This window comes from Neurospora tetraspora (assembly GCF_033439725.1).
Source record: "Neurospora tetraspora strain CBS 560.94 chromosome Unknown B0H65scaffold_6, whole genome shotgun sequence".
Classification (NCBI taxonomy): domain Eukaryota; kingdom Fungi; phylum Ascomycota; class Sordariomycetes; order Sordariales; family Sordariaceae; genus Neurospora; species Neurospora tetraspora.
Genome location: NW_026944388.1, coordinates 3,185,186 through 3,211,183, shown reverse-complemented (window position 1 = coordinate 3,211,183; position 25,998 = coordinate 3,185,186). Strand labels below are relative to the sequence as shown.

Below are 25,998 nucleotides of genomic sequence, written 5' to 3'. Positions count from 1 at the left end.
ACGCAGAAGGTCAGCTGCAAACGACCAGCCTCCCTTGCTCCCTTAAAAAGGAGGGTCATGTTTGTACTTCTGCCTGTGCTCCCAACTCTGTCGCTTCCCCTTTCGAGATTGGACAGACGTTGACGGAAAAGTGACTCGACGCCGAGAAGGTTTGCGGTAGATCGCTGCATTACGTTAAGTACTGCGGGACGTTCGTCGGTGGTAAGTTACAGTGTTGTATCGTTCAACATACGGTACAATAATCGTCACAATTGCAGGGCTTCTCCTGATCATGATTCACGTGCACGCACATCGAGACAGAAATTCACACTGTAATTCACGTACAAGACGCGTGTACCGGTACACCGATGGCGGTTGCCAAGCTTTGTCGCACCTGTGGCCCTGTGCAGCTCACCACCAAGACCGGCTGTTATCGATAAGCAAAAAGTGGAAGGGGGAAGCCAGGACGCGACCTTCACTTGGCACTAAAATCGCCGGGCGACGGACTGGCACCTTCTCAGTCTCTGGCACGATCCCATCATCCGACTTCACGACCCGTCTCCTTCCCTCCCGCACTGCTCCGACATCGATCCAGCCCCGTCCCGCGTCCCTTCGCCATCCCCAGTGTCAAAAAGGCACCCAGAGCTGCACCCCACACCGCACCGTTGTCGGCTGTCGCATCGCAGTCAGAGCCCAGTCCAGACAGCAGAGGACGGATCCGAACGAGATCGCATCAATCTATCACACCTCTTGCTATCTACCTACGCGGAACCGTCCCTCTGTCTACATTGTCATCCCCGAACAGTTCGCAGCCATGGCGGAGGATTCGTTCATCGGTCTTCCGATGCTGGTGACGATGCGCAATCCGCCGGCGAGATTGAAGGGCACTGTCAGCGAAGTGCAGGCTGGGCACGGTTTGACCCTGACCAATGGTCTGTTCATGCCCTTTTTCTTTCTCTTCCCCTTCCTCCTGTCTTTCGAGGCTCGCCTTGCTAACATGAATATCTTCTCTTAGTCTGGAATGTCGACAACAACCGGTGGGAGCCGAGAGTCACCATTCTTTCTTCGAACATCGTCGACATTGTCTATTTGCGCGAAGAACCTTCTCCCCAAGCCGCCGTGCCAGCTCCGGCGCCCCCTTCTCACGTCGTCCCCCATGCCATTTCGCAGGTCGCCCCGCCTGTTGTTCAACCGCCCCCGCCGGCCAAGCCAGCAGCATTTGTCGATCCTGCCATTCTGTCTGTTGGGAAGCGCCCTGGCTCTCTGTCAGGTCATGCATCGGACACCTCCCGTCACCAACCTAATACGAGTGAGAAGAGAGACCCGACCCCGGCTGTCATCCCGTCGAATAATGCCGTACCCATCCTCTCCGGGACTGCCACCCCGACTCTCCCCGTGGTAGATAGGCTGAGACGCCTGGAGCTCGACGCTCAAACCAGCACCCAAGAGTCTGCGGACGAAGACCTTGCCCCCGACGCCGGTTCGCAGCAAGGATCCGCAGCTGCTCAGAAGAAGAAGAACAGACGGCCACGCAGGGCTGGAAACAACTCTAGAAATGGGCTACAAGAAGACTCTGAAGCGTCTCCGCAGGTCCCTCGCGCAACTGCAAAGGGCAAAGGCTGGAGACAGACGCCTATTTTGCAGAGTACCTCCTCCTTTCAGCCCTTCAATTCTTTGAAGAAGATGCGAGGAGCGAATGACAACGGTTGGGCTTCGGAAGATGTCACTGATGTGCAAGAAGCAGGCGACTTCGACTTCGAATCTGGCCTTGCCAAGTTCAATAAGCAAGATTTGTTTGAACAAATGCGCAAAGACGATCTAATTGACGAGGCCGACCGCCTGGTATCGCACAACCGTGTACCCAAGCACAAGCCGGGTACCGCCGGGGGTAAGAACCTGCACCATTCGGAGAACGTCCTCGACATGCCATCTGCCACACTGAAGCCGAAACCGATCGTCAAGGAGACCTCCAACGACTTTTGGAATAGTGAAGCAGATGATGCGGTGATCAACGGAGCCGATCGACTGAGTGGGAGAGATCAAGCGAGCAGGCAAGGGTCACGCCGCGGCGAGAGCAAAGCGGCATCCAACCGGAGGTCGAATTCCCGCAAGGCGAGCGGCGTCCCGGCTGCGCACCCTTTGAGTAGAGTGAATTCATCTGGTGTAAGCCACTACCGCACCCTATCAGCTAAGGGCAGTCGGCCGAGTAGTCGGCTCTCAGCGAGGGCAGCTATCGTTGACAAGAAGAAGCAACCGGCGACAACGGTTGCGGCAAGTCCGCAGGGTCTCTACGTGCTTCCGTCAAATCGCAAGATCGAGCCCGTCTCAGCTCTGCAAATGCTCAATCTCGAGAACATTGCACACAACGAGATTGGCCTAACAGAGGAGATGATGACTGAGAATGCCGGGCGTGGTATTGCAGAGGTGACACTCACAGCACTCTCGGACCCGGCTATCAAGGTGCGCCATTCGAGCATCGTCGATCCCACTTCCGGTAACCCGCCGCCTCCAACAGTTGTTGTCCTAGCCGGAAACAACAAATCTGGCATTCGCGCCGTTGCCGCCGCCCGGCATCTTCGTAACAAGAACATTAACGTGATTGTGTGCGTGGTTGGCCTTGAGCGTGGTGAGCGCGATCTCCTCGAAGACATGCGCCAACAAGTTCGCCTCTACAAAAACATGGGCGGACGCATCTTCTCCAAGAGCGACTTTTTTGAGCACCTCCGCAAGATTAGTATTCCTATGCTCACCATCGACACACCTCGCTCCTCGCTAAGCAGCCTCGCTAACCCGGCTCCTATCATGCTCATTATCGACGCGTTGCTGGGCCTGGCGATCTCTTTTGAGGAACTGAGAAACGGTGATCAGGCGACGGTCTATGAGCTGATCGAGTGGGCTAACCGTAATGAGGCGTTTGCTCTTGCAGTCGACATTCCCACAGGCATCGACCCATCGACAGGCAAGGTTAGCGTTATTGACGGCAACAAGTTGTATGTTAAGCCGCGCTACGTTGTGGCCGTTGGCGCGCCCAAGCGTGGACTGCTCGAGGCGCTGATGGCGGCGGAGAACGATGACGGGGATACGGTGCTGGCTGGCGGGGATACCTCGTTGCCAGACGATGCCGTGCTGGAGTGGAAACTCTACCTGGTGGATCTGGGTCTTGGCCCTGCCATGTGGAAAAAGGCGGGGACGAAGATGCGTAGGGGCATCGACTTTGAGGATCGTTGGGTGGTGGAGATGAAGTATCGCGGACTAGTGGAGGAGGAAGAAGACGAGTTGGTTTAGGCATCTCGCTCATCCCCCAATAGGAAGAGGTTGTCGGATGGCCTACGCCGAGTCATTGAGGTGGTGTCCATCCGAAGATAGAACGCTCAACGGTCAGGGATTCTTTCGGTTTACATAACGTCTGAGACGCGATGGAAGAAAACGGAAAGGGAAAACAGTTGAGATGGGGGAGAAAAGGGAATATGCATGCATTACTACATCTTTCGGTTGGGTTTTTGGAAGCGAAAACATGGGCGGTTTGTGCATTTTACTCGGAAGCGGTTCATTTCTTAGCGTTGGTGTTCTTAGTCGTTTGCTTCGGAAAACATATTTAGTGAACATGGAGTTTTTCAAGATCCATTCAGATCACACATTGAGTTTGATGTGTTGCACAACCATGGTCTATGAAGCGATCCTACTATCCGAATTCTACATCGACTCTCATGGTCCCTTTGGTGATTACACACTTGCCCCTAACCCTGGACATAGCACAGCTTTTCATCTCCCACACCCGTCATTTCACTGGTCTTCTTGAGATAAAGAAATGCAGGTAAGATTTTTGAAACGTCGCGTTGATCAATCCGGCAATCTCTTCCCACTGGGATTCGATGATGTGCTAGCATGGGCTCCCGGCCAGACAAAAGAGGCTTGTAGTAGAAGTCAGTCTGGCATGCGTCACAGGCCGGCCGGTCGATATTGCTCGCCGATGGGAGCACGGCGGTCATTGCATGATCAACAACTTTTTTGCTTGGATAGGCTTGAAAGAGTCGACAGGCAATGGGAAGGAAGAAAGCTTTGCCATTTGTTTTAGACATGATAGTGTTGAAGGCCCAGTTTGTGTGTTGTCATCTGAAGTATCGATCATTCCTTGGCATTGAATTGTGGGGCTCTTCAGCGTTGATGATTTCAACACTTGGTCTCTTGAACCTCAACTTGCACAACAACCTCAGCAGAACACTCCGCTATATTGCCTCGAGCACCGCCCAAGCGACACCGGAGCAGCTAAATCGTTTATCGCCCTCAACAACAGGTAGTTTATCCCTGTTAGACCGACAATCTCATCGATAACTGACATCTCCTTCCAGCGACCGAATTTCAAAATCCTCAACGCCAGCAAGCCTAAACACTCTTGCCAAGACTTTACCCCTTTCACTCACTCGACCATTGTTTACATTCACCATCACCTCACCTCACCACTGCATCCTTCGACCCTCGATCAAACACAGATCTTCACCATGGCACCACCACCACCACCACAACAACCCCCATCCGGATCCCAGTCCCATCAACCAACCAAAACCCTAACCTTCGCCACCCCCCTCCCCCAATCCACCCGCTCCGACATCCTCGAATGGGCCCTCCCCAAGCCCTTCTCGCACTACGTCCTAACCGGCAAATCGCGCGCAGCCTGGCACACCTCCTTCGTGATCCCGCAACTCAACCTGCTTCTCGACGCGGGACTGGTCGTCAACAACAACCGGCCCAAACACATCTTCATCACGCACGGACACAACGACCACGCCTTGTTATCTCCGGTGTTCATCAAGCGCGAGGACCCGCCTGATTTCCATTGTCCGGTGGGGATGAAACAGGTGTTGGAAGACTACTTGAGGGCGAACACGATGCTCAACTTGGGGGGTTTGATAGCGCCGAGGCCGGGGAAGGAGGTACCACTGGAGGTGAGGGACGCGGAAACGGGCGAGGTTGTGAAAAGTGAGATCAGGCCGACGCATGTGACGTATGGTCTTGAGCCGGGGGATGTGGTACCCCTAAGGAGGACGAAGAATATCAGCGCTGTGGCTTTTGGGTGCGATCACACTGTCCCTTGTCTGGGGTATTTGTTTCAGCAGACGACGCATAAGCTTAGACCGGAGTTTGCGAAACTACCGCCCAAGGAGTTAAAAGCCATCAGGGCCAGCGGGCAGGAACTGACGGCTCCGGTGACGATTCCCATCTTTGCGTTTCTGGGGGATACTACTACCAAAACGCTGGAGAGCGAGCCGATGAAAGGGTGGTTGGAAAACGATAAATTGCCGGTTGTGATTACTGAGTGCAGTTTCTTGTATGAGGAGCATAGAGCGCAGGCGGAGAAGACGAAGCATACGATTTGGGGGGATTTGGAGAAGGTGGTGAGAAGGTATCCCGGGACGACGTTTGTGGTGATGCATTTTAGCTTGAGGTATAGTGTGGGACAGGTGAGGAGGTTTTTTAAGGAGAGGGCGGAGGGGTTGGCGAATGTGGTGGTTTGGGTGGATGGGGAGGGGGAGGATGGGGATGATGTGGGCGGGGAGGGAGAGGTGGGGGATGAGGATTGAAGATGAGGAGGATTCAAGGGGTAGAGCACTTTGTGAATGAGATCTTGAGAGTAGAATTTGCAAGTGCTACATAGCAACTACATGTTGATTTACAAAGAAAATTCGTAACTTCATAGCACAGCCCAAAATCATCCAGTTGCTCCCTATGGATTGAAGCTTTTGATGCTCTGCTGCTTCTCAATGTATCGTTCGTACTGTTTTGAGAAGTCGTTCTTGAACTGATTGGTGTTGGTCACTACTGTCTTCAAGTGCTTCAGCTTCAACTTTCCAGGACCCTACTTATACTTTGTCTCCGCTCTAGCTAGAGCCAATGCGGTGGTAACAATGTTCCGAATCTGCCGGCCGTCAAACCTCATGGAGTACACATATTCATCGAGGTAATTCAGGATGCCTGCGTAGTCCTCGATCAAGTCACGATCTTCCAGTGGGTCGAGGAAACCTTGGAAGATTTTCGTCATCTGGTCCTCGTTAAGATGCCCGTAGGCGATGGAGATATGGATGCGAGAGGGAATCGCGACGTCGAACTGGGCAATCTGGTTGGTGGTGAGGAATATTATGCCCTGATAGTACTCGAGAACTCGGAGGAAGACTGTTCACATTGGGGAAAGATTTAGTCCGATTCACGGTAGCAACATGGGTTGACGACGAGAAGTTAAGGAAGAAACACTTCAGTGTGTGGAGTGAATGGAAATAATAGGTACCTGAGACGAGGGCATTCTTGTCTGTGGAGTCTCCTTTTCCTCGGCTTTCCAGAAAAACATCGGCTTCATCGCTGGATGATGGTTCAGTCAGTTGCAAATTTATACCACTGGAAGTTGTTAGAGATATTAGCTGAACTTACAGGAGTAGGATGGCTTGCCAAGAGGTAGCCAAAGCAAAGATCCTCGCTAGGTTGGACTCGACGTGCTTGGCTTCTGTGCCGACATCTGCGACACTGATACTGAACAACGGTTTCCGGGCAGCAATCGCAATTGTTTCTGCTGTAGACGTTTTACCGACCCCAGGAGGCCCTTGTGAGTGCAAAAGATATTAGTTTAGCAAGTTAACAAATTAGATGGGGGAGCCATGATATACCGTAAAGTAGAATGATCAAACCCTTCCCCTTTCCGGGCACAATGTCGTTGACTTCGAGACCCCTGTCCGCGTTGCGATCTCCCGTGGAGGACGAAATATGGCTTCGAACAAGATCGAAGAGCAAACTCTTGGTCGTGCCACACTTTTTTTTGTCGTCGGCAAGCTGCAATCGAGTATTCCAGGGGTTGTCATTGTCTGAGGGCGGGATCTCTGTGAGATTGGTGACCTGTAGCTGCGCCCATTGCTTGTCCTTAAGTATGTATCCCAAGACACGTGGCGGGCAAATGAGGTACTGCTCTTCCTCCCAATCTTTTTTGAGCTGGATGTTCAGCTTGTCAAAGTGCATACGGAACTTGGTGTTGAGCTCCGGATTCTTCGCACAGTCAGAGCATGCACAATCCATCCAGGTTTGAGTCTTTGATTCCAGCCCTCCAAGACGCTTTGTTGAAGAGCCATATTGGAAGTATGACAGGTAGTCAACCATGACCCGACTGGCTGTCTAAGCACAAAGGTATGTAAGAAATTGTTCGTAGACTTCGAAGAGTGTAAATGGGTGACTTACGTATTCTGACCTCGGTGTAGAAATATCTGCATCTTCCCCTGTTCTCCGCCGGCGGAGACGCTCTAACTGGTCATAGTACGACCTTACTGATCGAGCATCACTGTCATCCTGTAGGTCAACATGTTAGACTACTGTGCCCAAGTCCACGGTGATAGAGAAACAGATATGATATCGTGGAACGGCCAACTTACTGTAACACCTTGACTCATCCCGATGAAACCCTTCATCCCGTAAATAGCATCGCCCTTGTAGTCAAACATCCGTAAACCTTCCTTGGCCTCACAATATTTCCGAAACCTCTTGCCTTTTGTTATCAGGCTAGCCTTGACAGTCCTCAGTTCTGAATCTCTCAGGTATTCCAGGGGTTAGAACGGCAAAGATGTGATGGGCTTCCGTCCCTCAAAGCTCTCAATCCTCATCATAAACGGAGTTCTCTTGAACTCTGTGCCGGTCCAATCGTACACCCAACAGGCAAGTGGCCAAGCTAGCCATGTTGTTGGACGGTCTCCTCTCTGTGGCCAACAGTACCAGTTGTCCGCGACAACGAAAACTTGGTCCTCTCCTTGAAACGGCTTGCCGTAAACCAAGGTCCCGGGACGGAATATCGTCCAAAGATCGTCAAACTGAATAGTGTCGTCACTGAGGTATGAGTCCCTCATCTTGAAATACTTGTTCAGTTTTTCGTCACCGGAGGATCCATCCGAGATGGCACCAAGGAGAAGCTGCAGATCCTTGCGGGCTTGTTTCTGTTGTTCGTTGTCTTTCTCATTGACGTCAGCTGCAACTGTCTGTAGGCGGTCAAAATTATGAACAAAGGCCTCGAACGGAGAATAAATCGTAATGGGCTGGCCTCGAAAAGCATGACCAGGCGTGGCGGCGAGGTGCTTTTTGAGAAGATTCCACAGATCAAGACTGATGATATCAATCTCTGACCTGTCATCTGAGCCTGGGAGCTTGTCAGCCTGCACCTTTTTTAAGATAAACGCAACCTGATCTCTGTCTTCTGCCTTCGGCGTTGGATTATCCTCTTTCTCAATCATCTCCCCTGTGTCAGGATTCTTGTAAGTCCTGACAATCTTGATCCGTGAATGTCCATTATGGTCGGCCTAGTTTGTTGGGTTGAACGGTTAGACGACGTTGTACATGCAGAGACTCTGAAATGTTGTATTGATAGCCTCACCTTTGTTTCCAGTGTTCCAGCGTCACTGCTGGAGATAACGCCACCTGAGGTTGTGGAAGAAGCGCTTGGCTCCGTGTTCTCCACCCCCTCCTGGGTTGGAGCATTTGGTGAAGGGGATTCGAAGCTCTTCAACAGCGTTTGATACTTCAAGTCCAGATCTAGGAGCCGTTTCTCCAACGCCAGTATCCTCTCCTCAGAAGAGGTAGTCTGCAATTTGGTTAGCAAGTGACTATGTACTCAAGGTAGCTGTTCTGGATTCGAATCAGAGCTTCAAGAAGTAGGAAAGCCGGGTTTCTTACAGGTACCGAGGGCTCCACGAGCGTAGCCATGGCAGGTAGAGGTATCCAGACCACAGTGCTTTCGCATCCAATATCCAGCTGCGTTACTTCAAGGAGGGGGCAAGGAGGAGGCCTGGTCTGCTCAAGTATACCTATCGACATCGGGCAGGAGGCCAGGGTACATTGTGCAGATTTCGACTACATGTGTCGCTCATATATTCAGATCCTCGGTCCGAAGCCCTCGATTAGGATAGAGAGATGCCTGCTTGCCTTCATTATGAAGGCTACCCCTCAGCTGAACAACCATTATTGCAGCCTTCCGTAAATGCCTGCATGGTGAGTTCCCCTGCGTGGTTTCACGTTGGACGCACCTGGCGGTTAAATTGTCAATAGTCCATCGCGGCAATAAAATAGCAGCAGCGACTGAAGGAGATTCCTCGAAAAATCTGTGGTTATACACTGTGTGGCAGGCACCAGTTCTATCGCTCCTGCCGCTCGTGGGACCGTGGGGGCTAAGAATTGGTTGACCATTGGAAGTTGGCAAGCGGCAAGGCAACTTCAAATGCACGACGGAATGGCTTCGCCTCAATATCATGCAAGTCGGCACAATCCTACATTGGGATTGATACTCGAGACAACCGCTCTTTTCGCAGTTATGCATGTTCTCTGACACAAGGCGTCTCCGAGATTTCAACCTGATACCCAAAGAATAACACTCCAGGAGCTGGCAGACAAGGCTCCCAATGTGGCTTGAGGTGCTCTTGAAGACGATATACGCGTGAAGGAAGCCAGCCCATCCCCCGCAAAGTCTGACCCGCTCCTTCTCCAGTTCTCCTTGTCGGAGAGCAATTCCCTCCTTCTTCGGTGCTTGTGTGGCATACTTCGGCTGAGCGAGGAGACAAGACTCATTCAAATGGGTCCACTAACTGATGAGAAGACGTCTGTTGCTGACAGTCCCCAGAAAGAAAAATGTCTTAGTGACGATGATCGGTATGTAGGAAAGGTCATTGGGTATACCAGACAGTCCCATGCTCGCGTGAAGCAAGAAAAATATGCTAGCCACATTCAACTGACTTTGAAACATCGTCTTCCGGGGCGCCGGCAGAATTGGACTGAAGCGCAGCTGTCATATAGGTCTAGGAAAGTATCTCAATCACCAACGCCAAAATTTGGCGGTCTACTTTCAACGCCAAGTTGAATCTCAATCATCGACTCAAATTTTGGCGGTCTGCTTAAACGCCAAGTTATATCCCAATCCCCAACGTGTATACTTCCAAGGCTTCCATTGCTTCTTGCTTCATTACTCCCCATTGCTCCCCATTACTCTATTACTCCATTGCTTCATTACTTCATTACTCCCTATTACTCCCCATTACTCCCCATTACTCCCTTTTACTCTCTAACCTATTATTATAAGTATTCTAGAATCCTTCGTTCTTTCTTCTTGCTTACCAGAGGGCTGCGCCCCCCGGGACCCCCCCTTTGCCTGCGGCGCTCAAGCTTTGCGGCGCCAAGACCAGGGGGACACCCCCCTGGACCCCCCGTGGTGTGCACGGACTGCAAAATTCTGACCAATCCAAGGTACGGATTTCGCTACAAAATATTCAAAACCGGCCAATCACAGGACGAAGAACTTACAGGGGGGCGCACCCCATTATAGAGAAGCTCCGCTATGCTCGCTCACTTCGTGTTAAAACACTTCTTTCCCTAGACCATAACAGCTGCGCTTCAATCAAATCTCAGAGCCATAATCGAGAGATCGGACGTGGAGCAACTAAAGTTCCGTGATTATGTTATGAGACATCGAGACTTCTCCGCCGATGAACAGGCAGCTCTTAACATTGACAGTGTCGCTTCTTTCCATGAAGTCTGGAGCGTCACCGTCAGATCAAAAATCGCAACGGAAGAATGCCGAAAACGGGGTAGTAAACGTGTAGGACAATTTGCCCAGGATTTTGCCGTCGCTGCATCAGATATCATGGGCTATATGGGCCCCATTCTCAACCTCATCAGGGATATCGGAGCTCCTTATGGTGGTATGGCCATTGGTACTGTGTCGTTTCTCTTCGCGGTAAGCTCTCCCTATGGCGAGGACGCTTTTTTCTCCTGATATAATCCACACTAAGAATCAGAGCTGTGTTAGATTGCGATAAACAAAGTCGACATAGAGAATGCTATCTCTGCCACCATGGAGCAAATCAGAGACAGAGTGGTTGGGCTCAGCGTTTACCAGCATATCTTCAACGACAATCACATCTTAGATCGTCAGATACAGTCTCAGATTGTTGCGGCTTACGACAGTTTCATCAGGTTTTGTTTGTATAACAGCAACAGAGTACTACACGCAGAGGGGTTTTAGTATGTTGTCATGAGCTTTGCGCCAGCTACCTCTACTTTTCTTGTGAGAAACGAGCTAATGTACTTCCCGAAGAACGATTTCTTAGGGCCATCTGGGGCACATCAGCTACACTGGACGAATATGCGCTGCAGGTTCAAAAATCCATTGTGAAAGTTAGAAAGACTGGCGAAGAGGCTCTCAACAAAAACGTTGCTATGATCAAGGGTATGTATTCCATCCACTGTTCAACTGAGGGCCAATTACTCACCTAACATGAATATCTTAGACGAAGTACAGCGTAAGATGAACTGGCTTGCAAGCTTCCGGCCGCTTTACACCAGCTAACTGTTGATCACCCTGCATGACAGACCTAGAAGCGACGATCAAGCGTATGTGTTCAGTTTTTCTATCTTCCTGTATTTCCCGCTACCTACCTACCTCTACGGTTCTGTAACATGATCTAACTCAGGTTTCTCCCACTCAGAGCTACATGATGCGTCGGCAAGAGACCGTCTCTCAGTTCTCCGGAGGCTCCTCGGCCTGCAAGTGTACGAAGCCAAAGAGAAGAATTACGAACTACTGCTTGAATACGAAGCAGACCACGAGTATTTTACTAGCGACGGGAACAAAAGGCTCGAGATCATGGACGAAACACGCATAGAAAAACTCCAGAAAGACCAGCGCTGGGTGGATTGGCACATCTCTCCAGAATCCAGTCTCTTATTCCTGGTTGGATACAACCACGATGAAGGCTTTAACCAATGTTGGCTCTCGCCAGCTGCTATACACCTCGTGAAGACGATGCACAACGAACCACCAAGCGATACCGACATATATGCGTTCTACGTCCTTGGGATTCGGCCAGGACAACGCAACGGCGAGCACCTCACACAGGTACTTGCACACATCATGATTCAGTTGTTGTCACAACACCTGTGGGCATTGCAAGATGGCGATAAATGGGACGATCTCCAAGCTGCGTCCGAGGAATACGCCACTGTGGTGGCTACGGCCATGAAGGACCCGAAAAATACGTTCAGGACGCCGAAAAACATGGAAATCGTGCAGACTGCGGCCTTGAAAGTGCTGAATATGTTCAGTCATAAGAGACCGGAAGAGCAGAAGACAATATGGATTATCATTGACCGACTTGATCGGGTTAAAGAGCCACAAGTGAGGCTGCTTGAGGTTTTGGAGTACTTGGTTGAAAACGCCAAGGTCAAGGTCAAGATTCTTGCGGTGGTCAGTGGTTGGGATTGGAAAAGATTACCATCACATATTGCATCTCTTGCTGAGAAGAGGGACGAGGGAGTAATTGTGTATGAAGTTGAGCAAACCAGGAGGTAGGCGTTTTTTGGGGGGGTCAAAACATGTACAATATACCCATGGAAAGATGTTGACCCGAGACCTTTCATCACTCTCCTGGTGTCGTTGCTAGCAAGCGGTCGCCCGTCTCGATCATGATCTTGTGAAGGAACTTCTCCCTCAGGCCTCAGCACCTGCTCTTCGCGTCTTCTTCCCTGCAACTTGCCCCTGGTCACTTCCTTCTCTCTTTCTCTTCCTTCCTTCTGTCTCAACCGCTTTCTCATGCACCTCCAACTTCTGTTCCGGCCCTAGACTTTCCCTCCATGGGCAAAAAAACACGTTCTTTCCACCGCCCTTCGACAACCCGATCACCTCGTCTTCACGGCCCTCCCAATTGTCGCCGTTGACAACCACCAAAACCTTGACTGTGGCTTTCACTTCTTCAACCAGGTTTGCAAAAAAAGTTTCAGCGCACGTAGTCGAGTGTCTGCGTCCGATTCCTTGTCAAGTCGATCGAGTATAATTCAAGTAATCTCTTCCTCACCATCCACATCCTCTTCGCAAACTTGATGCAAGATTCTTGACACTGCCCATTAATATACCCTGCATATCTCTCTTCGCTCCCTTAACCTCGGTGATTTTTTTTTTTTTTGGAGTGAACTTCGAGTCGTTATCCTTGGTGACAGATCCGACTGCGTCATCCTAACAATCTTGTCGATGGCAATCTACACCGTCTCGAGCTGACTCGGGTTTATCCTTCGGACATTCTATCAATGCTTTTTAAATTAAATCCTGGCTCAATAAGATCAATGTTGCGGACTGGAATCTCTATTCTCTAAGATGACCCGCATACTCTGCCACATATGCTGCGTTAGGTAAGGCACGCATGAAGCCTGCAGTCTCTTCCCCCGAAGCCCAATGCTCTACAAGAGCTGCCCAAGTCATTCAAGGAATGAAGCCACTGCAGGTTTTGACGCGTAAAATACCAAGGTAAATGATGGTAACTCCAAAAACATCCATGAATCCGTTATCCTGACGAAATATTTCCTTCCGGAGGCAAATCTGGTAAACATCCTTACAATTAGTCATATAGATGGGACGTAACACCGTTGACGACGTACAAAATACGCTCTTGGGCATTTTCACCACCGCATTGGCTCTAGCTAGAGCGGAGACAAAGTACAAGTAGGGTCCTGGAAAGTTGAAGCTGAAGCACTTGAAGACAGTGGTGACCAATACCAATCTGTTCAAGAACGACGTCTCAAAATAGTACGAACGATATATTGAGAAGCAGCAGAGTATCAAGAGCTTCAATCTATAGGGAGCAACTGGATGATTTTGCCAACTGCACTGTGGTCTTCTTTTTTTTTATCCAGTTGCCTCGAAGGCGCTGATATATGACGCCGCTGGGCCAACGCGATGAGCTCGGGAAATCTCCAGCGAATCCCACCAGGTTTGCTCGAAGTTCTTTTCTCTCTGACAGGTATTCTAAACAAGACGTGGCCAATCCGTCGATGTTGCAACCCCTTTGGCATAGCATGAGCGCTAACAGTGGCATGTTTGCAATATGGTACGCACTGGTTCGAATCATAGCTCCAATATCTATGGTGTCCTTCAATGTCTGCTCCTCGCCATTCCCTTCCGCGTCAATACCCTGCTTCTCCTGTTGATGTCCCAATAAGCTTTGTCTATCTTCCCCTCATGAGCTGATCATCGTTCTCAGAAAAGATCACGGTTCTCCTCCGACCACTCAAAAAAAACAATGTTTCCCTTTGCGTCCTTCGCCAACTCGTTGACTTCCTTTTTACAGGAGGTGCCCCAATCGAGAAAATTTGTAACTACCAGAACCTTCACCGTAACATGGGCTTTCTTGACCAAGTTAGCCAAGACTTGTAACCCGAGAGTCCTGTTTGGCTTCCCTTCATCCAGGCGGTCCAAAACAATCCAAGTGGTTCTGTCCTTCCCGAGTTCACCCACAACCCCCAACACAGCATGTTCGATGGCCTTCCTGGAACTCTCGTAGGCTGATGTATGTTTGCTTTCTGTAGCCTGCTTTGACGCTTGTACAGCCTCCGCAATTCCCTCCAGAGCCTGGCAAATCCGACCGTATGCTCCATCATCTTCCAAGACATGCTTGTTCTGATCCACCAACTGGGCAAGAACATGTCTGAGCATATCAGGGACCGTTAACGGCGGCTTGGGTCGCAATCCGGACATGTAACCGTACTTCCACTGGTAAAAAGCCCAGGTGGGACGATCCGGTAATGCTTGCTGCTTTTCCCTTTCCTCTCTGATGGTCTTCACCACCCTGACGGCAACTGGCGAGATCCAGCCATTATTCGAAGAAACGTCGTTGTTGTGCCCCGCTAGGACGAGCATGCTGGAAGCGTCGGAATAGCGCCAGTCTTTCCATGCTTTTAACCTTTGATCGAGTGTATACAAGTCCTCCATGCCAATATGTTCTTTGTTTCCTCGACAATCAAATGACCTCCACACTTCATCATGCCATGTGTTGAAAGCACTGTTTGTGTCGCCGAGTGAGTAAGCTTGGACGGCAAGCAGCTTCCAGAATTGGGAGAGCCGGGAATTAAGGGTCCCACCGTTGGGATCATCCGAGAGGGGTGAGTCTGGTTGCATGTTGAACGACACGTTGGGCTTGTTTTCGGGTGTGTAGAATGCACCATTGGAAAAGAATAGTTTGGCGAGAAGATGGCCGTAGACCGTCAACAGATTTGTGCTGCGTTTGAATGGTGAATGGAGACAGAGTCCGTTGGCCAGCCGTGTTAAGAGAACAGACATACGTACCGTGGACTGTTTGAGGTAGTTGGTCAAGGACGGGATGTTGGTTGACATGTGTCGCGGTTGGGTCTTCTGGTGTGTTGGGGCGTCCCGTCGTCACTCGGCCGTTGGGCGCAGTCTTTGTCATTGATATGCCCTGCATATTTCCCTTCGCTCCCTTAACCTCGGTGACATAACCTGACCACGTCGTCCAAGTGATGCGGTCGATAACAATGTACACCGTCTTGAGCGACCTCGAATATCACGCTAAACTGGGGAATTATCTTGAACATTGATTAGGTATCACTCGGAGATTCTATCAATGCTTTCTGATCAAAATCCTCACCTGTATCTCTTTCGGCATCCGACAGTCGAAAAAACAAACCTGAGCCAGTGTTCATTGCTGAAGGTATCTCCAGTCATGTCTCTAGCGGTAGGTATGTACTGCAGCAGTGATGCTCCTCTCTCCTTGGTGATCACTGTGTTGCTGTCCGCGGTCTTCTTAGTTGGCAAGAGAGACTGGGCATTGAAGGGAGGGTCATGTCCCGCCAGCTCATTGTGTGTTCCTTCCTAGGACGACGGAGATAGGTGTTAGGAAGTCGCATAGTTGGAAGAGAAGGGGGGGGGGGGTTAGGGCTTATGCCCACAGGACGATGCATATGTATGATATTTGCAGTACGGTGTTGCCCCTCGAAATCCTCTATCCAGCCGAAACGTCGTAAGAATGAACCGAACACATCACGGTCAATACAATACACCTTGTTTATACTTTTGTATGCATCCATGTGTCTTTCGTACACCGTTTGAGCGAAATTCGACACATTTCTTGGATTGAATAATACCTAAAATACTCTAGCCGACGGGCTTTCAAATCAATACGAGGCATATCACAGTGTCATAACGGCCTTTCCAACCAAAACGAGCGGTATTGGGCTGTTCATGTTCGGTCTGTTCTTACGACCTCTCGCCAGCTCTTGTAGAAGGCCGGGGTTCGGGGGGGATAAAAAGGAAAAAAAAAAAGCAGACTACATGCAGAATGCAGCTTAGGTGGCTTGGTATTTTGGTTATTTCAGAGAACAAACCTTTCAGTATTACACATAGCTTACCTAATATTACTACCTCCATCATCTTTACCTAATATCACTGCCTCCGCCCAAAAATACTTTGCTGTCACAGGATCATCAGGTGACATTGGCTTATAGTGTGCACATCCAGGTTCTGCTGGCAAGTAGACCATGACCCATCTTTTGGTCTCAAGAGCCTACCTGGGTCCTGTGGTCGTGATCTTTGCCTCTCAACCGCGTTGTTGGGATGTGAGATACGATCAGTCGAGGCAATGTGGCGAACCGCATTCAAATCTACGCTTTCATGCTCACTCGTTCTTGTTTACCTTTTAGGGGGTAGGGTATGGCGAAGGATTTGTTTCCAACAAACTTCCTGGCCGTTCCCGCCATCCTTCAACTTCAAGGTGTACTTACTCCGAGTCCTTATAAATACGCTGCATTACCATCGTGTAAATTAATGTAAGCGTTTGCATCGAGGGAACAAGGACCACAAACTAACTCAAGCCAATGTCACTCAGAAGCTGGATGATGGTTAGAGTTACGTTGAAAGGCACAGGCGCTTGGTGTAACACCAATGCCATCACGAGTAATCAAGGGAGATGAAAGAGATCACGAAGCAACGCCACTCGGCTTTAGTTGCGCGTAGTAGAGGGAGATTTCATGTATGATAAACTTCATACTATGTCTGTGTGTCATCAATCTGTCCATGTTACCCTATCTGTCAACCCTATCATGTGCTGCGAAGACAATGATATGGGAGCCTATACCAGATTGTGAGATACTTCCCAGAAAGCCAACGAGATGTCAGTCAAAAAACCAAGCATCTCAGCCAACCAAAGCTTATCTTCTTTTGCCGGTATGTTCCTTCCCAAACACCGAGTGATCCAGTTAGGAGAAAGTCCAAGACAAACCAGCCAAACTCCAACCGAGACAGAAGAAATGCCATATCGAAAGAGAGAAACACTCAAAATCCTAGGGTGTGACGGCGATACCATAACCTAAAAGGTCGATTAGGCGCCAAGGACAGCACCGAGGGCAGCAGAAGCAAAGAGCGCCACAGCGAGGTGAGTGTAGCTCACGCTGGAAGAGGTTGAAGCACCGGCGTGCTGAGGATGGCCAAGAGTGGCGGTCGGGGAAGCATAGGTGCCGTTGGCCGCAGAGTGGTAGGGTCCGGTGGCCCAAGAAGAGACACCGGTACCAGTGCCGGTCATAGCGATGGCCGTCTCAGTGGTGGTGCCGTTATGCTGAGTGGCAGTGACAGTAGCGTTGCCGGCGGGCTGGCTAGCCTTGACGAAGGTAGCGGTATGGGTCAAAGTGGCAGTGGAAGTCTTGGTGATGTAAGTCATGGTATCGCCGCTGGTGGAGGAGGCGCTGCCCTGGACACCATCGACCTCGGCGGTGGTCTGGTCGGCAGCGGCGCTGACCGAAGGCGTGACAGTGATAGTGGTGGGAACGCAAGCCGAGGCGCTAGAGACACAGGCACTGTCAGTGTTAGTCTTTGTTTGAGGATCAAGAAATTAAAGACTTACCCAGAGCTGGAGCCAGTCACGGCACCGGCGCTGCCATAACCCATCTGAGCGTTGGCACCGGTAACGCCGAGGGCAGAGATGGCAGCGGCCATCAGCATCACATTGACCTTGCGGCCCTTCTTCTCGGTGCGCATAACAACGCAAGGCTCCTCGTTCATGACGACGCAGGGCTCCTCGTTCATGACAACGCAAGGCTCCTCGTGGCCTTTACGCATGGGAATGCAGCCGATACCATAACCGTTGTCAGACATTGTGGCGGTCGAAGAGATAACCTAGCGTGGATGGTTAGACGATGCGCAAGATGAGAGAGTATTAACCGTAACCCATGGGCGCGGGGCACAGAACAGGGGAGGGGACGAGGGGGTCCAGCAAGGGCTTTACGACAACGACGACGAGGTACGAGTGAGAGCTCGAATGAAGCCCCGACGATGCGCGCAGAGCCGCTATGTGGTGACAAGATCCGGCGCCTGGCGAAGTGGTGCCCCGCGAAGGTATCGCGAGGTGCCAGACCGCGCGATCATCTTGCGATAGGGTTATCACCCCACCACGCGACGGAACGTCGTGATAATACCGACAAGTCGACAACAAGGGGCAAGAAGAAAGATGGGAATACCGAGTGATCAGAGTCTTGAGTGCTGGATGCGCGCGCGCTGAACGAGTGACGATCGAGAATGAAGGGACGATTCCGCAGTTGCTGAAGAAGAGTGGAAGGTGAGAGGGGGAAAAGTGGAAGGAAGAACTGCGGGCCAGATTTGGAATTCTTATACACGACGGGCAGGAGGGGTGAATGGCAAAATCACTGCAGCAGCTGCCACTGTTGACGACTGTTATCGGCTGGCGACTGAGGAGGATGGGATGAAAACGGGACGGCAAGAGTTGAGAACCTGAAGAATCCTTCAGACGGGAAGGTGCGCTTTTCCTTGGAAACACAATTCACCCGATGCTTGTTCGTGCCGTACAATCAGCGGCGTACCTTCCATGCCCAAAGGTTCGGCGGGCAGTTACGATGAAGTGACCCTGCCTTCACCTACTAGTCGAGTCTTCCTCAGACGAGTGACGAATCGGGTCCTCTCGAGACGTGTGACATCAAGGAATGTCGGTCCTCTTCCACTTCGTCGAGACTTGTTACCGTAGGTATTCTTGAATCAGTTCTTGCAACCTGCGAGGGTGGAATTTGCAGGTTTGTGCGGAAAAGGAAAAACAAACAAATGCTGTATAGCGTAGCGACCAGTCTGATCCCAAGTATAGGTAGTCACTGGGAGGATATGGTCTCACAGTATCTGGACGTAACCATCTACATCATTCGGTTGTTATTCTGCTCCTGTTTGATCCAACGTAGGTCGTCGCTTCGTGAATGCATCCATGTCCTTATGACGAAGTTACAAACGAACGATAAGTCGATTGAAACTAGTGTCGCAAGTGTTGGGCATGAACAGAGCCTATGTCTGCTTTGTGGCTCCTGGAAAGGCAAGGTTGTCCATTCTGTCGAGCAGATGAACATGACTTTGGCACAAATGATACTTTAGAAGCATGAGGATTTCATTTCGTGAACGTCAAACGACGCTGGGAGCTTCCAAGATGAGACTCACAAGCAAAGCATTGAAGATAAGAATGAGTTGACATATGATGAGACTGCATGAAGTGGTGGAACCCTTGAGAAGACACGTGTAGATGTCGAATGTGAGCTGGAATGAACGGAACGAAAGGTTTCAAGATTTCCTCGTGCGCAAATCGTCAAACGAGGTTGACTGTCAACGGGAGTTAAGGTGAACATGTTCGCTGTCAGCGTGCCTCATCCAGTGCGAATGTAGACAAAGTAACTCCAGAGCCATGAGTACCGACCAACAGAGAGTTGAATATGATTTTGGGTGACTTCCAATATTGTTAGGATGTTTAATTAAAGAGTGTCATGGCTGAGTTCTGGGTGATTTGAGGGCCTTCGTTGACGTGCGGTTGAAGTTCAAGTTGCATTGACTTTGATGTTTGGACAGTGCAAATGCACAAGAGTTTCTTACCATACTGAACTCGCTGTTACCATATTTTACACAAACGTAATGCCTGTGCGGCTTTTCCGAAACAGAGGCTGGTAATTTGCTGTAAGATGCTCGCAAAGTTTCACCGGGCCCCTGCCAGTGGTCCCCTGTCTTGCGGACGCTGCAGCTCCTTGGCTCTCAGCTCTCTGCCTGCCATCCCGCCAATTGTCCCCCAATTGTAGTTCACGAATTGTTGTACTGTCACGCGAAGGAATAGGACGGGCGAGCGCGTAACACAGCTGTCGCCGAACCATATCAACAACTCATCAACCCACCGCAACTGATCATATCCTCCTCCGAGTCCAGCCGGCCTGTCGCGCGACATCTAGAAACCACCTGCGCATATCATTATCTCGGATTATCTCTCGTGGCCCGCGATACCAAGCTGCCCATATATCTCCAAGGATCCGCGCATCGCCAATCGCGAGTCGACGACCTGAGCCTCGACGTTCCTCGTTAACGTCGCACCACGGCACCACGCGCGCCTTGCGGTCGCTACAAGACTTCAGAGCCTCCCAGCTCCTCTCCGCCTCCGCCTTTTTATTCGATCCATTTTCCCATCCTTCGCCGCTTGGTCACTTGGCCAAATCCGTCACTCAGCTAGCTTGCCCACAGATTACAACGCAAGAGGGCGGTTCACCACAGCACATCAGCCGCCATGGCGCCACGTCGGAGCGCTCCCGAGGAGGAGGAGGAGCTCGAGCAGGAGCAGGAGCAGGAACAGGGACTGGTCGCACTCGAGTTCAACGAGCCCTTAACATGGCGCCCCGGCAAGCCCATCTCCATCGATACACTGCTTAAGAGACTCGACGCCCTCTCCAAGGAGCTGTCGGAGATGGATCAGGAGACGGTGGACACCGATTCACTGGTCAAGGTCGCTAAGGACGTCGCCTCTCATCAGCTCATCCAACACAAGGACAAGGGCGTACGAGCATACACAGCATGCTGCATTGTCGATATTCTAAGGCTATGCGCCCCCGATGCGCCCTTTACTCCATCACAACTCAAGGTTCGAGAGCTACAAGACGCTGTTTCATGGACCATCTGCTGACGTTGGTGATCGCACCGCAGGATATCTTTAACCTCAGCATCAACTCCATCATTCCCGCCCTCTTCGATCCATCGAATCCTTACAACAACCAGCACAAGTATGTGCTACGATCCTTTGCCGAGATTAAGAGTATCGTGCTGCTGCTCGATGTTGAAGGCAGCGAGGCCTTGTTACTCAAGCTTTTTACCACAATTTTCGACGGTGTCTCGGGTCTCAAATCTTCCAAGGGAGAGCAGGTTGGAAAGGACGTCGAGTTTAGTATGCAAGAGATGCTGGGAGTACTCATTGACGACTCCGTGACCCTTCCAGGGAAGGTTGTGGATGTCATCATGGCCCAGTTCCTGAGAGCTGCTGCTCCGGGACTAGGCAAGGAACGGCAGGATCATGTGCCAATCGATGACAGCCAGGCAACGCTGCTCCTGAAGGAAGAGCCCGAGGCTTACCAGATGGTCAGGACTCTATGCCAGAACTATGACGACAAGATGGCTCGTTTCGCCAGTCAGTATTTTAGTGATGTGATTGTCGATGCGACAGGTTTTGCTGGGAAGCCGAACGGCAACAGAGACGAAGATGACGAAAACGATGAGGATGATGGCCCAACAGGGCCGTCCGAGTCCGACTTGAAGGAACTGAGGAAAGCGCATGTGCTTATTCGGGAGATCTGGAAGGCCGCCCCCATGATCCTTCAAAACGTTGTCCCTCAGGTTGATGCAGAGCTCTCAGCAGACAATGTGCACTTGCGACAGATGGCAACGGAGACGCTCGGAGACATGATTTCAGGCATTGGCGCGGCAGGTCCGCCTCCACTGCCCGTCCTTGATCCAGCTGCATACCCGCCATTGAGTCTGGAAGAGGAAGATAGAGCGGAACCCCAAGTGACCAACATCCTCACCACGCCGCTTTGCTCTATTTCCTTCTCACAGACACATAGCACGACGTTCCACAACTTTTTGAGTAGGAAGAACGATAAAGCTCCGTCAATTCGCGCTGCATGGACCACGGCGGTAGGCCACATTCTCTCCACTTCTGCTGGAGGAATCGGACTCAGTCGCGAGGACGAGGCTACTTTGATCCGAGGGTTGGGAGAGAAGCTCTCGGACAGCGATGAAAAGGTCAGACTTGCAGCTGTTAAAGCTGTCGAGACCTTCAAGTTCCGGGACATCATTGCCAAACTAGGACCTAATGGAGGAGTAGGCAAAGATGGATCGGTTCTCAACACGTTGGCTGATCGCTGTCGCGACAGGAAACCCGCTGTTAGAGTTGCCGCCATGTCACTGTTGGCTAAACTCTGGGCTGTCGGGACTGGGGAGATGATTGCTGGAAATGAAGCGGTAACAGCAGCGTTGTCTGGCATCCCGTCACGCATATACAACGCCTTTTACGCCAATGATCTGGAACTGAATGTCCTGATGGATCGCGTCATCTATGAGTTCCTGGTGCCTCTTGGGTATCCGCCAGCCAAAAAGGCGACTAAGAATTCCAACCCTAACGGCAACTCTCAGTCGCAATCAGCCAATGCGGCATCCATCGATCATGATGCGATTAGGGCAGAGAGGATCCTCCTCCTTGTCCGCTCACTCGACGAGCCGGCGAAGAAGGCATTTTTCGCCATGCAGTCTAGACGGCCTCAGTTCGCCAAGATTCTGGAAACCTACCTCGACCAGTGTGAAAGGTACAATGGCGGTGTTATGGAAAGCAACGCCGAAAAAATCACTAGCAACTTGAACAAAACGGCCGATTACATCGCACAGTTCCTACCAGAACACGTTAAGAGCAAGACCGACTTGATCAAGTTTGCTAAGATCCACGATCGCCGGAACTATAACCTCATCAAATATGTCATTGGCCAGGAGAATGACTTTAAGACGGTTTATAAGGCCTTGAAAGAGCTCATCAAGCGCTGTATGGCCAGCAAGGACCCTTCAGTTATTGACACTCTGCTTCCTCTCCTCTATCGTTCTGGTTGCCTTTTGTTCAACCGCAGTCACCTATCTACGATCATGGAGTACTCCAAATCCGACAAGGACGGCTTGGGAGCGATTGCGCACGAGATCTTGAACGAGATCTCTCAACGCAACCCAGACCTCTTCAAAACTCACATCGGGCAGCTTTGCAAGGATCTAGTTGACCAGGCTCCTACTGCCACAAAGCCGAACGATCCCATAGTAGCGGAAACGCTCAAGGCTTGCTCCACGTATGCCCGGAAGTTCCCTAAGGATGTCGCCATGGATCGGAAATTTGTGCAGACCATGATTAACTACGCTCTTTATGGCCAACCCGTCAAGGCGTCGAAGCATGCCGTCAACATTGTTCTTTGTAAGAAAGATGACAAGAGCATGGTCACCGCCACTGATCTTCTCCAGAGAATATTGAAGGATTGGTCGTACGGGTCGAGTAACTTCCTTAACAAGCTTACCGCTGTCAGCCAGTTGGAACTTCTTGCACCCAAGGTTACTGAGGAGGCGAATGATGAGATCCTCAATATGACCTTCAAGCAGATCCTTCTCCAGGTGCGGACTGACGCCAAAGACAGCGATCCCGATTGGGTCAATGACGCCGATATGGATGAGGAGATCCAAGCCAAGTGCCTCTCCCTAAAAACACTAGTCAATAGGGTGAGGAGTATCGAGGATATCGAAGACGCAAAGGAGAAGGCCAGTAATGTCTGGAAGGTGCTCAGGAAGATCATCAAGGAGAAGGGCGAGATTGTCGAGGAGAAGGAGACGCCCAAGCATCACAAGACAAGGCTAAGGCTCTTGGCTGCCCAGTTGATGCTCAAGCTCTGCACGCAAAAGCATTTCGACGACATGCTCACGCCTTCAGATTTCAACCTTTTGGCCCTGACCACCCAAGACATGGTCGAGGAGGTGCGTCACGGGTTTGTGCGGAAGCTCCAAAAGTATCTCGCCGATGGCAAGCTGCGGTCGCGCTACTATACCATCATCTTCCTCACTGCCTTCGAACCCAACGTCGAGTTCAAGAACAGGGCGGAAACATGGATCCGTTCCAGAGCGCGCCACTTCCAGAACCTCAAGCAGCCTGTCCTCGAGGCGATCATGGCCCGCCTAATCTCGCTTCTGGCCCACCACCCCGACTACAGCAACGAGGTAGACTACCTCGTCGACCACGCACGGTACATTCTCAACTACATCGTGCTGGTAGGCACCGAGTCCAATTTGGGCTTGATATACAAGTACGCGGAGCGTGTGAAGCAGACGCAAGATGGACTTAATCCAAACAGCGATGCGCACAGGGTCCTGAGTGACTTGGCGCAAGCTGTTATCAGGAAGTGGCAGGAGAAGAAGGTTTGGGCCTTTAATGCGTTCCCCGGGAAGGTCGGCCTTCCCCTCGGTCTGTACACGGCCCTCCAGTCCCATAGCGAAGCGCAGGCGATTGCAGAGAAGTCCTACCTCCCCGAGGGCTTGGACGAGAAACTGGACGAGCTCCTTAGGGCTATGGACCGCAAGAAGGTACGTACGAAGAACAACACGTATCCACGCCGTACCAATGCAACCTACTAACACCGCTTCCCCTTCACAGAAACGCAAGTCCATGTCCGCCGCAACCGGCACCAACAACCGCGACGGGCACAAGTCCAAGAAAGTCAAGTCATCTTCCACCGGTGACCGCGACGGCGACCGCGAAGCCAAGTCCACGCGCAAGATCGCCACAGCCAAGTCCAAGAAGACCCCGGCGAAGAAGAGGTCCGACCGCGACGACTGGTCCCCTGGCCCGGCCGTTCCCGAATCCGAGCGCCGACAGAGCTCTCGTCGCGCCAACAAGAACACTCGCGCCTACACCGAGCGCGACTCGGAGGATGACGACGAGGAGATGTTGGAGGGCGTGGCCGAGTGGGAGTACCTCGATGAAGACGAGGATGATGACAAGGAGGAAGGTGATGACGAGGAGGGAAGTGGGGAGGAGGCGCCACCCAAGCGGGCTGCTGCCAAGGCGAGCGCGTCAGCAAGGAGTAGCAAAAGAAAGGAGAAGGAAAGCGAAGAAGACGAAAATGACGAGGAGGAGCCCGAAAAGGAACAGGAGGAAGAGCCCGAACATGAAGAAGAAGAGCTCCCCGCCGCTGCTACCAAAAAGGCCAGCGCGGCCGCCAAGGGCAAGAAAGCTGCTGCCTCTCTGCCGGTTAGAAACGCTACGAGAAAGAGCGGACGCGGCAAGACCGCAGCAGCACTAGCCAAAGACAAGGACGAAAGCGATCTAAGCGAGCTCAGCGATGTCGAGATGGCTGATGAGCCTGAAGCCGAAGCGGAAGCGGAAGCTGAAGAGCCAGCGGCGGAGGACGAAGAGGATGAACAGGAGGAAGAAGAAGAAACGGCGCCACCAGCTCGCGCGGCTGCTAATGGTCGGAAGGCAAAAACTTCTGCCCCAGCTCCAAGCAAGGCGAAGGCTGCTGCTGCTGCTGCTCCGAAGGGGAAGGCGAAGGCTGCTGCTGCACCGGCTCGGGCTACGAGAAGCAGTAGGAGCACGAGGGGGAAGCAGCAGCCGGAGGAGGAAGTGGAGGATGAGGATGTTATGGATGAGGAATGAGGGGTGAGGTGGTGAAAGGGATTTGAGAGGTTCGAGGAACGAAGGGTAATTCCAGCTGACAAGGACAATAATGGTCGATAATCTTAGAGTATTCAGTATTGATACGCAGAATGATTTCCACTTGGTAGTAGCGTACTTCTTACTTAAAATGATGGTTGTGAGCCATGTTTGCGTGCATGCGAGGCGATGCGATGTGTGAGCTGGAACTGAAGCTGTACGAGTTATAGCGTGGTAGTTATCACTGGTATCACGGGATTAGATTTTAGGCGTCAAGCTCAATATTGGTATCTCATGTTCATCTTCCTCTGTCTCCTTCCCTCGGCGTATGTATGTTTCCCCCCATCAACTCAGTCGGGTCTTTCTGCTGGTGTCAAGTTTCCTTCTCTATAAAGCTCTCTTTCTCAGATCTCCTTCTCAGATCTCTTTGATCCATATCCCATCTTACTTGACTACCTAAAACTACCACTACCTCGTGAGGACCTCAGCTACGCGACCACGATCGATAAAGTTCGTTGATGTCGATGTAACCTTTCCGTTTCCGTTTCCTTTCCATTCCCCTCCTCCCTATCCTCTCCATATGATGAAACGCGATCTTCGAAACGAAACAGCTCATGTTTCATTATTTTTTTTAAGACCTTTTCATGCCGGCCGCAACCGACCTTCCTCCAGTGTCACTGTTACTTAACGGAAAGAGAAGATAAGAAAA

General features: G+C 51.2%; 8 protein-coding genes across 8 annotated transcripts; 5 read left to right on the top strand and 3 right to left on the bottom strand.

The window, feature by feature from the left end:
* Positions 1-443: 443 nt before the first annotated feature.
* B0H65DRAFT_473792 (YjeF-related protein N-terminus-domain-containing protein) lies at positions 444-3,646 on the top strand. Its single transcript, XM_062827217.1, has 2 exons — positions 444-911; positions 995-3,646. Exons 1-2 carry the CDS (start codon positions 794-796, stop codon positions 3,262-3,264), a joined length of 2,388 nt encoding a protein of 795 aa, XP_062679805.1. The 5' UTR covers positions 444-793; the 3' UTR covers positions 3,265-3,646.
* An 832-nt stretch (positions 3,647-4,478) lies between these two features.
* Positions 4,479-5,558, top strand: B0H65DRAFT_510902 (beta-lactamase-like protein; the record flags this gene model as incomplete). The annotated part of the gene is made up of 1 exon (XM_062828442.1): positions 4,479-5,558. The coding sequence occupies one exon, from the start codon at positions 4,479-4,481 to the stop codon at positions 5,556-5,558; it is 1,080 nt and encodes a 359-aa protein (XP_062679804.1).
* A 143-nt stretch (positions 5,559-5,701) lies between these two features.
* B0H65DRAFT_578914 (uncharacterized protein) lies at positions 5,702-8,703 on the bottom strand (the record flags this gene model as incomplete). Its single annotated transcript, XM_062830742.1, has 10 exons — positions 5,702-5,833; positions 5,882-6,147; positions 6,260-6,330; positions 6,400-6,568; positions 6,633-7,131; positions 7,195-7,302; positions 7,386-7,542; positions 7,567-8,300; positions 8,375-8,581; positions 8,674-8,703. The coding sequence occupies 10 exons, from the start codon at positions 8,701-8,703 to the stop codon at positions 5,702-5,704; spliced, it is 2,373 nt and encodes a 790-aa protein (XP_062679803.1).
* An 878-nt stretch (positions 8,704-9,581) lies between these two features.
* On the top strand, positions 9,582-12,462 carry B0H65DRAFT_444799 (uncharacterized protein; the record flags this gene model as incomplete). Its single annotated transcript, XM_062825703.1, has 8 exons — positions 9,582-9,642; positions 9,787-9,917; positions 10,153-10,233; positions 10,364-10,723; positions 11,143-11,215; positions 11,277-11,288; positions 11,460-12,333; positions 12,429-12,462. The coding sequence occupies 8 exons, from the start codon at positions 9,582-9,584 to the stop codon at positions 12,460-12,462; spliced, it is 1,626 nt and encodes a 541-aa protein (XP_062679802.1).
* A 1,493-nt stretch (positions 12,463-13,955) lies between these two features.
* On the bottom strand, positions 13,956-15,496 carry B0H65DRAFT_541458 (uncharacterized protein; the record flags this gene model as incomplete). The annotated part of the gene is made up of 3 exons (XM_062829173.1): positions 13,956-15,032; positions 15,097-15,327; positions 15,459-15,496. The coding sequence occupies 3 exons, from the start codon at positions 15,494-15,496 to the stop codon at positions 14,015-14,017; spliced, it is 1,287 nt and encodes a 428-aa protein (XP_062679801.1). The 3' UTR covers positions 13,956-14,014.
* Positions 15,497-16,757: 1,261 nt separating this feature from the next.
* On the top strand, positions 16,758-17,134 carry B0H65DRAFT_273735 (uncharacterized protein). Its single transcript, XM_062822778.1, has one exon. It carries the CDS (start codon positions 16,802-16,804, stop codon positions 17,018-17,020), a length of 219 nt encoding a protein of 72 aa, XP_062679800.1. The 5' UTR covers positions 16,758-16,801; the 3' UTR covers positions 17,021-17,134.
* Positions 17,084-18,395, bottom strand: B0H65DRAFT_273738 (uncharacterized protein). Its single transcript, XM_062822779.1, has 2 exons — positions 17,667-18,395; positions 17,084-17,619 (listed from the first exon to the last, which is right to left on the bottom strand). Exons 1-2 carry the CDS (start codon positions 17,915-17,917, stop codon positions 17,148-17,150), a joined length of 723 nt encoding a protein of 240 aa, XP_062679799.1. The 5' UTR covers positions 17,918-18,395; the 3' UTR covers positions 17,084-17,147.
* A 1,464-nt stretch (positions 18,396-19,859) lies between these two features.
* Positions 19,860-25,445, top strand: B0H65DRAFT_590932 (putative SPO76 protein). The gene is made up of 3 exons (XM_062831082.1): positions 19,860-20,708; positions 20,771-24,220; positions 24,291-25,445. The coding sequence occupies exons 1-3, from the start codon at positions 20,358-20,360 to the stop codon at positions 25,290-25,292; spliced, it is 4,803 nt and encodes a 1,600-aa protein (XP_062679798.1). The 5' UTR covers positions 19,860-20,357; the 3' UTR covers positions 25,293-25,445.
* The last annotated feature ends 553 nt before the right edge of the window (positions 25,446-25,998 follow it).

Excerpts from the sequence above, each read along its gene's own strand:
- B0H65DRAFT_473792 (XM_062827217.1), top strand. The coding sequence starts at position 794 with ATGGCGGAGGATTCGTTCATCGGTCTTCCGATGCTGGTGACGATGCGC. Across the intron at positions 912-994 it reads CGGTTTGACCCTGACCAATG|TCTGGAATGTCGACAACAAC; the intron begins GTCTGTTCATGC and ends ATCTTCTCTTAG.
- B0H65DRAFT_273735 (XM_062822778.1), top strand. The coding sequence starts at position 16,802 with ATGATAAACTTCATACTATGTCTGTGTGTCATCAATCTGTCCATGTTA.
- B0H65DRAFT_273738 (XM_062822779.1), bottom strand. The coding sequence starts at position 17,917 with ATGTCTGACAACGGTTATGGTATCGGCTGCATTCCCATGCGTAAAGGC. Across the intron at positions 17,620-17,666 it reads GTGACTGGCTCCAGCTCTGG|TGCCTGTGTCTCTAGCGCCT; the intron begins GTAAGTCTTTAA and ends TAACACTGACAG.
- B0H65DRAFT_590932 (XM_062831082.1), top strand. The coding sequence starts at position 20,358 with ATGGCGCCACGTCGGAGCGCTCCCGAGGAGGAGGAGGAGCTCGAGCAG. Across the intron at positions 20,709-20,770 it reads TTACTCCATCACAACTCAAG|GATATCTTTAACCTCAGCAT; the intron begins GTTCGAGAGCTA and ends ATCGCACCGCAG. Across the intron at positions 24,221-24,290 it reads GGGCTATGGACCGCAAGAAG|AAACGCAAGTCCATGTCCGC; the intron begins GTACGTACGAAG and ends TCCCCTTCACAG.